This window comes from Anolis carolinensis, unplaced genomic scaffold (genome assembly GCF_035594765.1).
Source record: "Anolis carolinensis isolate JA03-04 unplaced genomic scaffold, rAnoCar3.1.pri scaffold_7, whole genome shotgun sequence".
NCBI classification, from domain to species: Eukaryota; Metazoa; Chordata; class Lepidosauria; order Squamata; family Dactyloidae; genus Anolis; species Anolis carolinensis.
Genome location: NW_026943818.1, coordinates 30,894,075 through 30,908,315, shown reverse-complemented (window position 1 = coordinate 30,908,315; position 14,241 = coordinate 30,894,075). Strand labels below are relative to the sequence as shown.

Below are 14,241 nucleotides of genomic sequence, written 5' to 3'. Positions count from 1 at the left end.
CAAAAAAGGTCAGAGGCAGCAGCACTCTATTATTTATTATTATTATTACATTTGTTTTAGTCATTATTTATTATTATTTCTCAATATTCTGAGAGCTGTCCTTGTATTATATTTTATTTATTATTATATTTATTAGTATTATATTTATTATTAAATATTATCATTATATTATAGGATGAATATTAATATTTATTATTTATATATTTATTGTTATTATATTAGTATTTTATTATTAAATATTATATGATTATTATTTATTATTATTTTGTATTATCGTTATTATTTATTATTTAAATAATAAATAAACGACAGCTCTCAGAATAATAAAAAAATAAAATATATAATATTATATATATACATTATATAAGTATATTAGTAAGATTATTTTTATTTATTATTATTATTTTGTATTTATTATAATTATTTATTATTATTCTGAGTGGTGTCCTTATTAGAGCTCTCCGCTCTAGTTTGTAGTGCGGTTTTCTTGTACTGATTCTGCCCTAGTTCGTAGTGCGGTTTTCTTGTACTGATTCTGCTCTAGTTTGTAGTGCGGTTTTCTTGTACCGATTCTGCTCTAGTTTGTAGTGCGGTTTTCTTGTACTGATTCTGCTCTAGTTTGTAGTGCGGTTTTCTTGTACTGATTCTGCTCTAGTTTGTAGTGCGGTTTTCTTGTACTGATTCTGCTCTAGTTTGTAGTGCGGTTTTCTTGTACTGATTCTGCTCTAGTTTGTAGTGCGGTTTTCTTGTACTGATTCTGCTGTAGTTCGTAGTGCGGTTTTCTTGTACTGATTCTGCACTAGTTTGTAGTGTGGCTTTCTTGTACCGATTCTGCTCTAGTTTGTAGTGCGGTTTTCTTGTACCGATTCTGCTCTAGTTTGTAGTGCGGTTTTCTTGTACTGATTCTGCACTAGTTTGTAGTGCGGTTTTCTTGTACCGATTCTGCACTAGTTTGTAGTGCGGTTTTCTTGTACCGATTCTGCTCTAGTTCGTAGTGCGGTTTTCTTGTACCGATTCTGCTCTAGTTTGTAGTGCGGTTTTCTTGTACTGATTCTGCTCTAGTTTGTAGTGCGGTTTTCTTGTACCGATTCTGCTCTAGTTTGTAGTGCGGTTTTCTTGAACTGGTTTTTTTGTCTGTTTATTATTATTATTATTATTATTATTATTGTGACTTGTTCTAGTATTTGTTGCTGTATGCATTGATGCTTGCCCCGGGGCGTTGTGTTTCAGGGGCTGAGCTGTGTTGTGTTTCAGGTGGGGCGGGCGCTCCGCCCTTGCTGGGCCTCTGGACCACCAAGCGGGACGGGCAGGTGCGCCTGCGCATGGAAGAGAGCGGCCTGGCTGCCCAGGAGCCCCTGACCGTCCACCAGCTCCTCCTCCGCGCCGTCGGGCAGTTCGGCGACCTCCCGGCCTTGGCCTTCAAGCGCAACGGACGCTGGGAGACTCTCACCTTCGACGAATACTACCAGCACTGCCGACTCGCCGCACGAAGCTTCCTCAAGGTCTCTACCGTTATAGCTAGGATATTATTATTATTATTGTATTTATTATTATTTATTATATTTATTTCATATTGCCTTTATTATACATATTATTATATCTATTAATACATTATTATATTTATTATGTTTATTATATTTCTATATAATATTATTATATTTATAATGTATATTTATAATGTAATCACAAAACACAGTGTTGTTGTTGTTGTTTATTTTCCCTGCAGCTGGGCCTGGACCGTTTCCATGGCGTCTGCATTTTGGGGTTCAATTCGGTCGAATGGTTCATCTCTGACATCGCAGCCATTCTTGCTGGGTAAGAAAAACTCTATCCTAGGTTTTCTGTATTTCCACCACCATGGACACCCCAGTGTCAATTTCTGCATTTCCTCCACCATTGACATCCCAGTGCCAATTTCTGTGCTTCCTCCACCATTGACACCCCAGTGTCAATTTCTGCATTTCCTCCACCATTGACACCCCAGTGCCAATTTCTGTGCTTCCTCCACCATTGACACCCCAGTGTCAATTTCTGCATTTCCTCCACCATTGACACCTCAGTGCCAATTTCTGTGCTTCCTCCACCATTGACACCTCAGTGTCAATTTCTGCATTTCCTCCACCACGGACACCCCAGTGTCAATTTCTGCATTTCCTCCACCACGGACACCCCGGTGTCAATTTCTGTTTTTTCTCCGCCACGGACACCCCGGTGTTGCTGGTGTAACTCTTTCTTTCCGTCCTTCCTGGGCAGGGGCTTTGCGGTGGGCATCTACACCACGAACTCCCCGGAGGCGTGCCAGTACGTGGCCGAGAACTGCAGCGCCAACATCATCGTGGTCGAGAACGACAAGCAGCTCCAGAAGATCCTCGAGGTGAGTCAGACCCAGCTCACGAGCTCGCTCTCCATTCACGGATTCATCAATCCATTCATTCATTCATTCGTTCATTCATGCTTTTGCTTTTGTTGCAGGTGAAGAGCAAGCTGCCCTTCCTGAAGGCCATCGTCCAGTACGGAGACCCCCCCAAGGAAAAAAGACCCAACCTCTACTCCGTGCGTATTCTTTTTATTATTATTATTATACAATACTATATTATTATTATTATTTATTATACATTATTTTTTGTTGTTATACATTATATTTATCATTATTATTATACAATATTATATTATTTGGAATATTATACATTATTGACACCACGGTGTCAATATCTGTGTTTCCTCCATCACCACGGACACCCCAGTGTCAATATCTGCATTTTCTCCACCACGGACACCCCGGTGCCAATTTCTGCATTTCCTCCACCACTGACACTCCAGTGTCAATTTCTGTCGCATATATATAATATATTATAATTATAATATAATATAATATAATATTATACCTTATCTTATAATTATACATTATTATTATTCTACACTTTATTGTTTGGCCGTTAGGCATATTTATGCCCTCACTTTCAATGATTTATGCCTCACTTTCAATGACTGTCGAACATTTGTCCAAACCAAACTCCATGCTGATATCAGTGCTAAAAATTCGGACAGTGTAGGTCAGAGACTGAATTTCAGTTTCCGTTTTCTCATACAGCTTCAGGTCATCCATGTACATCAGATGCGATTATTAGGATTATTATGTGTTTCCATTTTCCCATACAGCTTCAGGTCATCCATGTACATCAGATGCGATTATTAGGATTATTATGTGTTTCCATTTTCCCATACAGCTTCAAGTCATCCATGTACATCACATGCGATTATTAGGATTATTATGTGTTTCCATTTTCCCATACAGCTTCAAGTCATCCATGTACATCACATGCGATTATTAGGATTATTATGTGTTTCCATTTTCCCATACAGCTTCAGGTCATCCATGTACATCACATGCGATTATTATGATTATTATGTGTTTCCATTTTCCCATACAGCTTCAAGTCATCCATGTACATCACATGCGATTATTATGATTATTATGTGTTTCCATTTTCCCATACAGCTTCAAGTCATCCATGTACATCACATGCGATTATTATGATTATTATGTGTTTCCATTTTCCCATACAGCTTCAAGTCATCCATGTACATCACATGCGATTATTATGATTATTATGTGTTTCCATTTTCCCATACAGCTTCAAGTCATCCATGTACATCACATGCGATTATTAGGATTATTATGTGTTTCCATTTTCCCATACAGCTTCAGGTCATCCATGTACATCAGATGCGATTATTATTATTATTATGTGTTTCCATTTTCCCATACAGCTTCAGGTCATCCATGTACATCAGATACGATTATTATGATTATTATGTGTTTCCATTTTCCCATACAGCTTCAGGTCATCCATGTACATCAGATACGATTATTATGATTATTATGTGTTTCCATTTTCCCATACAGCTTCAAGTCATCCATGTACATCACATGTGATTATTAGGATTATTATGTGTTTCCATTTTCCCATACAGCTTCAAGTCATCCATGTACATCAGATACGATTATTATGATTATTATGTGTTTCCATTTTCCCATACAGCTTCAGGTCATCCATGTACATCAGATGCGATTATTATTATTATTATTATTATTATTATTATGTGTTTCCAGTGGTCTGAGTTCCTGTCCCTGGGCAGCGGCATCTCGGAGGAGGTTCTGGAGGTGGTGATCTCCTCGCAGGTTCCCAACCAGTGCTGCACCCTCATCTACACCTCGGGCACCACCGGGGACCCCAAGGGCGTCATGCTCAGCCACGACAACGTGAGTCCTGTCACTCAACCGGGGAATCCCCCGTGACATCACCGCCGGGGGGCGGGGCCTGTGTCCTGACTCCTCCCCCTCCCGGTTCCGTGTTGCAGATCACGTGGACGGCGCAGGCGGCGGGGGAGTTTGTGGAGCTGACCAGGGGCTCAGCCGAGAAGCAGGAGGTGGTGGTCAGCTACCTGCCACTCAGCCACATCGCTGCACAAATGGTTGACATCTGGCTGCCACTCACCTTCGGCGTCAAGACCGCCTTCGCCCAGCCCGACGCCCTCAAGGTGACCCCGCCCCTCCCTCCGGGAAGACCCGGAAACTGGATTTCAGTTTCCGTTTTCTCATACAGCTTCAGGTCATCCATGTACATCAGATGCAATTATTATTATTATTATTATTATTATTATTATTATTATTATTATATATTTATAAAAGTTCTTATATTTATAGCTATCATATTTATTATTATCACCATTTTATTATTTTATTGTATGACACAGCAAACAATGTAGATATGCTGGGTTTCGTATCACGAAATCACAAGTCGAACACTTCCCAAGTGTCTAGGACTGTGTGATGTATTATTATTATTATTACATACAAACAAGATAGACATGCTGGATTTCATATCACAAAATCACAAGTCGAAGACTTCCCAAGTGTCTAGGACTCTGTGATGTATATTATTATTATTATTATTATTATTATTATTATTATTATTATTATTATTATTATTATGACACAGCAAACAAGATAGTTTGTAGTGCGGTTTTCTTGTACTGATTCTGCTCTAGTTTGTAGTGCGGTTTTCTTGTACTGATTCTGCTCTAGTTTGTAGTGCGGTTTTCTTGTACTGATTCTGCTCTAGTTTGTAGTGCGGTTTTCTTGTACTGATTCTGCTCTAGTTTGTAGTGCGGTTTTCTTGTACTGATTCTGCTCTAGTTTGTAGTGCGGTTTTCTTGTACTGATTCTGCTCTAGTTTGTAGTGCGGTTTTCTTGTACTGATTCTGCTCTAGTTTGTAGTGCGGTTTTCTTGTACTGATTCTGCTCTAGTTTGTAGTGCGGTTTTCTTGTACTGATTCTGCTCTAGTTTGTAGTGCGGTTTTCTTGTACTGATTCTGCTCTAGTTTGTAGTGCGGTTTTCTTGTACTGATTCTGCTCTAGTTTGTAGTGCGGTTTTCTTGTACTGATTCTGCTCTAGTTTGTAGTGCGGTTTTCTTGTACTGATTCTGCTCTAGTTTGTAGTGCGGTTTTCTTGTACTGATTCTGCTCTAGTTTGTAGTGCGGTTTTCTTGTACTGATTCTGCTCTAGTTTGTAGTGCGGTTTTCTTGTACTGATTCTGCTCTAGTTTGTAGTGCGGTTTTCATGTACTGATTCTGCTCTAATTTGTAGTGCGGTTTTCTTGTACTGATTCTGCTCTAATTTGTAGTGCGGTTTTCTTGTACTGATTCTGCTCTAGTTTGTAGTGCAGTTTTCTTGTGCCGATTCTGCTCTAGTTTGTAGTGCAATTTTCTTGTACTGATTCTGCTCTAGTTTGTAGTGCAGTTTTCTTGTACTGATTCTGCTCTAATTTGTAGTGCGGTTTTCTTGTACTGATTCTGCTCTAGTTTGTAGTGCGGTTTTCTTGTACCGATTCTGCTCTAGTTTGTAGTGCGGTTTTCTTGTACTGGTTCTGCTCTAGTTTGTAGTGCGGTTTTCTTGTACTGATTCTGCTCTAGTTTGTAGTGCGGTTTTCTTGTACTGATTCTGCTCTAGTTTGTAGTGCGGTTTTCTTGTACTGTTTTTTTATTATTATTATATTTATTCTTGCCTGCCTGCTCTGTGTGTGTGTGTGCCTTAGGGCTCCTTGGTGGAGACGCTTCGGGAGGTGCAGCCGACGGCCTTCCTGGGCGTGCCTCGCGTGTGGGAGAAGATGCAGGAGCGCATGAAGGCCGTGGGGGCCAAGAACTCCGCCCTCAAGCGCCGACTCGCCGCCTGGGCCAAGGCCGTCGGACTCGAGGTCAACCTCAAGCGCATGGAAGGGTACCCAACACCATTCGTATTATTATTATTATTAGTATTATTATTATTACAACTACTATACTTTGCACCTACTTTGCATTACTTTTGCATTGCCTTTGCACTGTTGTATATTCTAATGTATTATTTTATTATTATTATTATTTTATTTTTATTATTTTCATATTATTTTTATTATTTCATGTTATTATATATTTTCGTGTTCTATTGTTATGTATTTTATTTCATATTACAGTATATATTATTTTAAATTATTCTTATTTCATATTATTATTTGCATTACCTTTGCAATACTTATACATTATGCATTATGTTATGTATTTTATTTCATATTATATATTATTTTAAATATTATTTTTATTATTATTTTACATTATTATATGTATTTTATTTCATATTATATATTATTTTAAATATTATTTAAATATGACTCTTATTTTATGATCATTATTTATTATTTCCTCTTCTTCTTGGCTGGCAGCCACCCGGAGGAGCCTGTGAGTTTCCGCCTGGCGCGGGCGCTGGTCTTTGCGAAGGTGCGCAAGGCGCTGGGCCTGGACCGCTGCACTCGCTGCTACACGGCTGCGGCGCCGATTGCTCGGGAGACGCTGGAGTACTTCCTCAGTCTCGACATCCCCGTCTACGAGCTCTTCGGCATGAGCGAGAGCACCGGGCCACACACCGTCTCCCACGCAGGATCCTGCCGCATCACCAGGTACAAGAAAACCGCACTACAAAGTAGAGCTGACAGCTGGCACAACAATTATTACTATTATTTTATGACACAGCAAACAAGATAGACATGCTGGATTTCATATCACAAAACCTCAAGTCAAACACTTCCCAAGTGTCTAGGACTGTGTGAAACTCCTCAAAGCACAGCAGACAAAGAATCAGTACAAGAAAACCGCACTACAAAGTAGAGCTGACAGCTGGCACAACAATTATTACTATTATTTTATGACACAGCAAACAAGATAGACATGCTGGATTTCATATCACAAAACCACAAGTCAAACACTTCCCAAGTGTCTAGGACTGTGTGAAACTCCTCAAAGCACAGCAGACAAAGAATCAGTACAAGAAAACCGCACTACAAAGTAGAGCTGACAGCTGGCACAACAATTATTACTATTATTTTATGACACAGCAAACAAGATAGACATGCCAGATTTCGTATCACAAAACCACAAGTCGAACACTTCCCAAGTGTATTATTATTATTATTATTATTATTATTATTATTATTATTATTATTATTATTATATAAACTCCCCAAAGCACAGCAGACAAAGAATCAGTACAAGAAAACCGCACTACAAAGTAGAGCTGACAGCTGGCACAACAATTATTACTATTATTTTATGACACAGCAAACAAGATAGACATGCCAGATTTCGTATCACAAAACCACAAGTCGATCACTTCCCAAGTGTCTAGGACTGTGTGATGTATTATTATTATTATTATTATTATTATTATTATTATTATTATTATTATTATATTTTATGACACAGCAAACAAGATAGACATGCTGGATTTCGTTTCGCAAAATCCCAAGTCGAACACTTCCCAAGTGTCTAGGACTGTGTGATGTATTTTCGGATGATGCTGCAGATCCCAGTCGGGTGGCCTTTTGCAGTTGGCAGATCGTGATTTTGTCAATGTCTATGGTTTCCAAATGCCGGCTGAGATCTTTTGGCACATTATTATTATTATTATTATTATTATTATTATTTATGTGAATGAGCCTCCGGTAAACGTATATGCATTATATTATATTTTGTATTATAGTATTATAATATGATTATTTTATATTCAATAATAATAATAATAATAGTAATAATGATAATAATCACCCTGATTCTGCAGCTGTGGGAAGACGATGGTGGGCTGCCGGACGCGCCTGCACCGCAAGGGCGAGGACGGAGTGGGCGAGGTGTGTTTCTTTGGGCGGCACGTGTTCATGGGCTACCTCAACATGGAGGAGAAGACCAAGGAGACCATTGACCAGGACGGGTGGCTCCACTCGGGAGACCTCGGCAAGGAAGACCAAGACGGCTTCCTCTACATCACCGGAAGGATCAAAGGTTCTTTTCCCCTTTTTTCTATTTTTTTTCCCAATTTTTTTTCCAATTTTTTTCCAATTTTTTCCAATTTTTTCCAATTTTTTTCCAATTTTTTTCCAATTTTTTTCCAATTTTTTTCCAATTTTTTTCCAATTTTTTTCCAATTTTTTCCAAATTTTTTCCAAATTTTTTCCAATTTTTTTCCAATTTTTTCCAGAGCTGATCATCACGGCGGGTGGGGAGAACGTGGCTCCGGTGCCGATTGAGGACGCGGTGAAGGAGGCGGTGCCGATCCTGAGCAACGCCATGCTGCTGGGCGACCGGGCCAAGTTCCTCTCCATGCTGCTCACCATCAAGGTAGGTGGAGTGACCGCTGGGGTGGAGTGGCCGCCGGGCCGGACTCGGTGGCTGAGGTCTTCCTGGTGTCCCTAGTGCACGGTGAACCTGGACTCGGGGGAGCCGGAGGACACGATGACGCCGGAGGCGGTGGAGTTCTGTCGCCAGCTGGGCAGCCGGGCCACCCGCGTCTCGGAGGTGGTGATGCTCCGCGACCCACTGGTCTACGCGGCCATCCAGAAGGGCATCTCGGCCGTCAACAAGCGGGCCCTCTCCAACGCCCAGAAGGTCCAGAAGTGGACCCTCCTCGAGAAGGACTTCTCCGTGGCCGGAGGAGAACTGGGTGAGCAGCAGAATTCGAAATAAATATACTCACCATGGACTGCGATGGCCAGATCGTCGGTGTAGTCCCTTATTATATAATGATAATAGTAAGTAATATAATAATAGGTCAGAGAAGGACTTCTCCGTGGCCGGAGGGGAGCTGGGTGAGCAGAAGAATTCGAAATAAATATACTCACCATGGACTGCAATGGCCAGATCGTCGGTATAGTCCCTTATTATATAATGATAATAGTAAGTAATATAATAATAGGTAATAAATATACTTATCACGGGCTGCGATGGCCAGATCGTCGGTGTAGTCCCTTATTATATAATGATAATAGTAAATAATATAATAATAGGTAATAAGTATACTCATCACAGGCTGCGATGGCCAGATCGTCGGTGTAGTCCCTTATTATATAATGATAATAGTAAATAATATAATAATAGGTAATAAGTATACTCATCACAGGCTGCGATGGCGAGATCGTCGGTGTAGTCCCTTATTATATAATGATAATAGTAAATAATATAATAATAGGCAATAAATATACTCATCACGGGCTGCGATGGCCAGATCGTCGGTGTAGTCCCTTATAATATAAGGATAATAGTAAATAATATAATAATAGGTCAGAGAAGGACTTCTCCGTGGCCGGAGGGAAGCTGGGTGAGCAGAAGAATTCGAAATAAATATACTCACCATGGACTGCAATGGCCAGATCGTCGATGTAGTCCCTTATAATATAAGGATAATAGTAAGTAATATAATAATAGGTCTGAGAAGGACTTCTTCATGGCCGGAGGGGAGCTGGGTGAGCAGCAGAATTCGAAATAAATATACTCACCATGGACTGCGATGGCCAGATCGTCGGTGTAGTCCCTTATTATATAATGATAATAGTAAGTAATATAATAATAGGTCAGAGAAGGACTTCTCCGTGGCCGGAGGGGAGCTGGGTGAGCAGAAGAATTCGAAATAAATATACTCACCATGGACTGCAATGGCCAGATCGTCGGTGTAGTCCCTTATTATATAATGATAATAGTAAGTAATATAATAATAGGTAATAAATATACTTATCACGGGCTGCGATGGCCAGATCGTCGGTGTAGTCCCTTATTATATAATGATAATAGTAAATAATATAATAATAGGTAATAAGTATACTCATCACAGGCTGCGATGGCCAGATCGTCGGTGTAGTCCCTTATTATATAATGATAATAGTAAATAATATAATAATAGGTAATAAGTATACTCATCACAGGCTGCGATGGCGAGATCGTCGGTGTAGTCCCTTATTATATAATGATAATAGTAAATAATATAATAATAGGCAATAAATATACTCATCACGGGCTGCGATGGCCAGATCGTCGGTGTAGTCCCTTATAATATAAGGATAATAGTAAATAATATAATAATAGGTCAGAGAAGGACTTCTCCGTGGCCGGAGGGAAGCTGGGTGAGCAGAAGAATTCGAAATAAATATACTCACCATGGACTGCAATGGCCAGATCGTCGATGTAGTCCCTTATAATATAAGGATAATAGTAAGTAATATAATAATAGGTCTGAGAAGGACTTCTTCATGGCCGGAGGGGAGCTGGGTGAGCAGCAGAATTCGAAATAAATATACTCACCATGGACTGCGATGGCCAGATCGTCGGTGTAGTCCCTTATTATATAATGATAATAGTAAATAATATAATAATAGGTCAGAGAAGGACTTCTCCGTGGCCGGAGGGGAGCTGGGTGAGCAGAAGAATTCGAAATAAATATACTCACCATGGACTGCAATGGCCAGATCGTCGGTGTAGTCCCTTATTATATAATGATAATAGTAAGTAATATAATAATAGGTAATAAATATACTTATCACGGGCTGCGATGGCCAGATCGTCGGTGTAGTCCCTTATTATATAATGATAATAGTAAATAATATAATAATAGGTAATAAGTATACTCATCACAGGCTGCGATGGCCAGATCGTCGGTGTAGTCCCTTATTATATAATGATAATAGTAAGTAATATAATAATAGGTAATAAATATACTTATCACGGGCTGCGATGGCCAGATCGTCGGTGTAGTCCCTTATTATATAATGATAATAGTAAATAATATAATAATAGGTAATAAGTATACTCATCACAGGCTGCGATGGCCAGATCGTCGGTGTAGTCCCTTATTATATAATGATAATAGTAAGTAATATAATAATAGGTAATAAATATACTTATCACGGGCTGCGATGGCCAGATCGTCGGTGTAGTCCCTTATTATATAATGATAATAGTAAATAATATAATAATAGGTAATAAGTATACTCATCACAGGCTGCGATGGCCAGATCGTCGGTGTAGTCCCTTATTATATAATGATAATAATAAATAATATAATAATAGGTAATAAGTATACTCATCACGGGCTGTGATGGCCAGATCGTCGGTGTATTCCCCTATAATATAATGATAATAGTAAATAATATAATAATAGGTAATAAATATACTCATCACGGGCTGCGATGGCCAGATCGTCGGTGTAGTCCCTTATTATATAATGATAATAGTAAATAATATAATAATAGGTAATAAATATACTCATCACGGGCTGCGATGGCCAGATCATCGGTGTAGTCCCTTATAATATAAGGATAATAGTAAATAATATAATAATAGGTCAGAGAAGGACTTCTCCGTGGCCGGAGGGGAGCTGGGTGAGCAGCAGAATTCGAAATAAATATACTCACCATGGACTGCGATGGCCAGATCGTCGGTGTAGTCCCTTATTATATAAGGATAATAGTAAATAATATTATTGTTGTTGTGACTCCTATATCATCCATATTTATTATTATTATTATTGTTGTTGTTGTGACTCCTATATCATCCATATTACTTATTATTATTGTTGTTGTTGTTGTTGTGACTCCTATATCATCCATATTTATTATTATTATTATTGTTGTGACTCCTATATCATCCATATTTATTATTATTATTATTGTTGTGACTCCTATATCATCCATATTTATTATTATTATTATTGTTGTGACTCCTATATCATCCATATTTATTATTATTATTATTGTTGTGACTCCTATATCATCCATATTTATTATTATTATTATTGTTGTGACTCCTATATCATCCATATTTATTATTATTATTATTGTTGTGACTCCTATATCATCCATATTTATTATTATTATTATTGTTGTTGTTGTGACTCCTATATCATCCATATTTATTATTATTATTGTTGTTGTTGTGACTCCTATATCATCCATATTTATTATTATTATTATTATTATTGTTGTTGTGACTCCTATATCATCCATATTTATTATTATTATTATTGTTGTGACTCCTATATCATCCATATTTATTATTATTATTATTGTTGTGACTCCTATATCATCCATATTTATTATTATTATTGTTGTTGTTGTGACTCCTATATCATCCATATTTATTATTATTATTATTGTTGTTGTGACTCCTATATCATCCATATTTATTGTTATTATTGTTATTATTATTGTTGTTGTTGTGACTCCTATATCATCCATATTTATTATTATTATTATTGTTGTTGTTGTTTCCCGTGTCCAGGTCCGACCATGAAGCTGAAACGCCCGACGGTGATGCAAATGTACAAGGAGCAGATCGACCGCATGTACCGCGAATGATGCACAGACGGATCCTCCTCCTCCTCGTTTTTCACGACCGTTTTCCTCCTTCCTCTTCCTCCTCCTCCTCCATCGAGGTTTCAATAAAAGGCCTGCTCTCTCTTTCTCTTCCGATCTCCACCTTTTTCACGTCTGTTGTGATGTCCGCAATCCATTCGTTTCAGGGTTTTTCGGGGTCCTCGTGAATTTTCCTCGTGCGAGAGGTGAAAACACGGAAAATAACGTCGGGCAAAACAACTCACTCGTGAAAAATTGGACCGGAAGGGAGTTTGGTGTTTTCTGTATTTCCCGTGCGACGTTTCTTGCTCCTCGCACGAGTGTTTGCACGAGTGTGAAAAGCTTTGCACAAGCACTGGTGCACTCTCACCTTGTGTCTGGATTCTTCTTTGTGGATTTTTTTTGGTCCTCGTGAGTTTTCCTCGTGTGAGTGTTTTCACAAGTGAGTTTTCCTCGTGTGAATATTTGCACGAGTGAGTTTTCCTCATGGGAGTGTTTTCACAAGTGAGTTTTCCTCGTGTGAGTATTTGCATGAGTGAGTTTTCACAAGTGAGTTTTCATGTGAATATTTGCACAAGTGAGTTTTCCTCATGCGAGTGTTTTCATGCGTTTTCCTTGTGTGAGAATTTGCACAAGTGAGTTTTCCTTATGAGTGTTTTCACGAGTGAGTTTTCCTCGTGTGTGTCTTTTCACGAGTGAGTTTTCCTTGTGTGAGTATTTGCACGAGTGAGTTTTTCTCATGTGTTTGCACAAGTGAGTCTTTTTCATGTGTTTGCATGAGTGAGTTTTCCTCGTGTGAGTATTTGCACGAGTGAATTTTCGTTCCTGAGTTTCTGTGCCTTGTTTCTTGTTTACGTTCGCACGGAAGCCCTCGCACGAGTCTCCGCCCTCGTGCAAAGACCTTTGCACTCGTAACTCTGTTCTCTCTCTCATATTTTTCCATGTGATTCTGTTCTCTCTCTCTCTCTCGTATTTTTCTTTGTCCTGTTCGGAAATGTTTCGTGAGTTTTACTCGTGCAAAGAAATTTGCACGGATTTTCACTAGGACAAACCCGCAATATATATGGGACCAGATAGGAAGAGGGTTTGGTTGACTTCATTTCTGTGCTGTGTTTTTCGCCTTTGCTCGCACGAGTGCTTGCCCTCGCACGAGTGTTCATGTAAGTGTCCGCCCCCACGTGAGTGTTTGCATGAGTGTCCTCCCTCGCACGAGTGCCCGCTCTCGCACGAGTGTCCGCATTAGTGTCCGTCCTCGCACGAGTGTTCGCACGAGTGTCCGCACAAGTGTCTGTCCTCGCACGAGTGTCCAAATTAGTGTCCGTCCTCTCACAAGTGTTCGCACGAGTGTTCGCATGAGTGTCCTCCCTCACACGAGTGCCCGCTCTCGCACGAGTGTCCGCATTAGTGTCCGTCCTCGCACGAGTGTTCGCACGAGTGTTCGCACGAGTGTTCGCATGAGTGTCCGCCCTCGCACGAGTGTCCGCATTGGTGTCCGTCCTCACACGAGTGTGCACGAGTGTCCGTCCTCGTGCGAGG

General features: G+C 39.5%; 1 protein-coding gene across 1 annotated transcript; it reads left to right on the top strand.

Moving 5' to 3' along the window:
- Positions 1–1,254: 1,254 nt before the first annotated feature.
- LOC134293332 (long-chain-fatty-acid--CoA ligase ACSBG2-like) lies at positions 1,255–12,810 on the top strand (the record flags this gene model as incomplete). Its single annotated transcript, XM_062960617.1, is given in 12 exon segments — positions 1,255–1,502; positions 1,727–1,815; positions 2,254–2,374; positions 2,473–2,553; positions 4,115–4,264; positions 4,363–4,542; positions 6,100–6,281; positions 6,760–6,993; positions 8,151–8,368; positions 8,565–8,704; positions 8,780–9,026; positions 12,632–12,810. Coding segments are annotated over 12 exon segments (1,967 nt in total), but the record flags the coding sequence as incomplete, so codon positions are not given.
- Between the last annotated feature and the right edge of the window lie 1,431 nt (positions 12,811–14,241).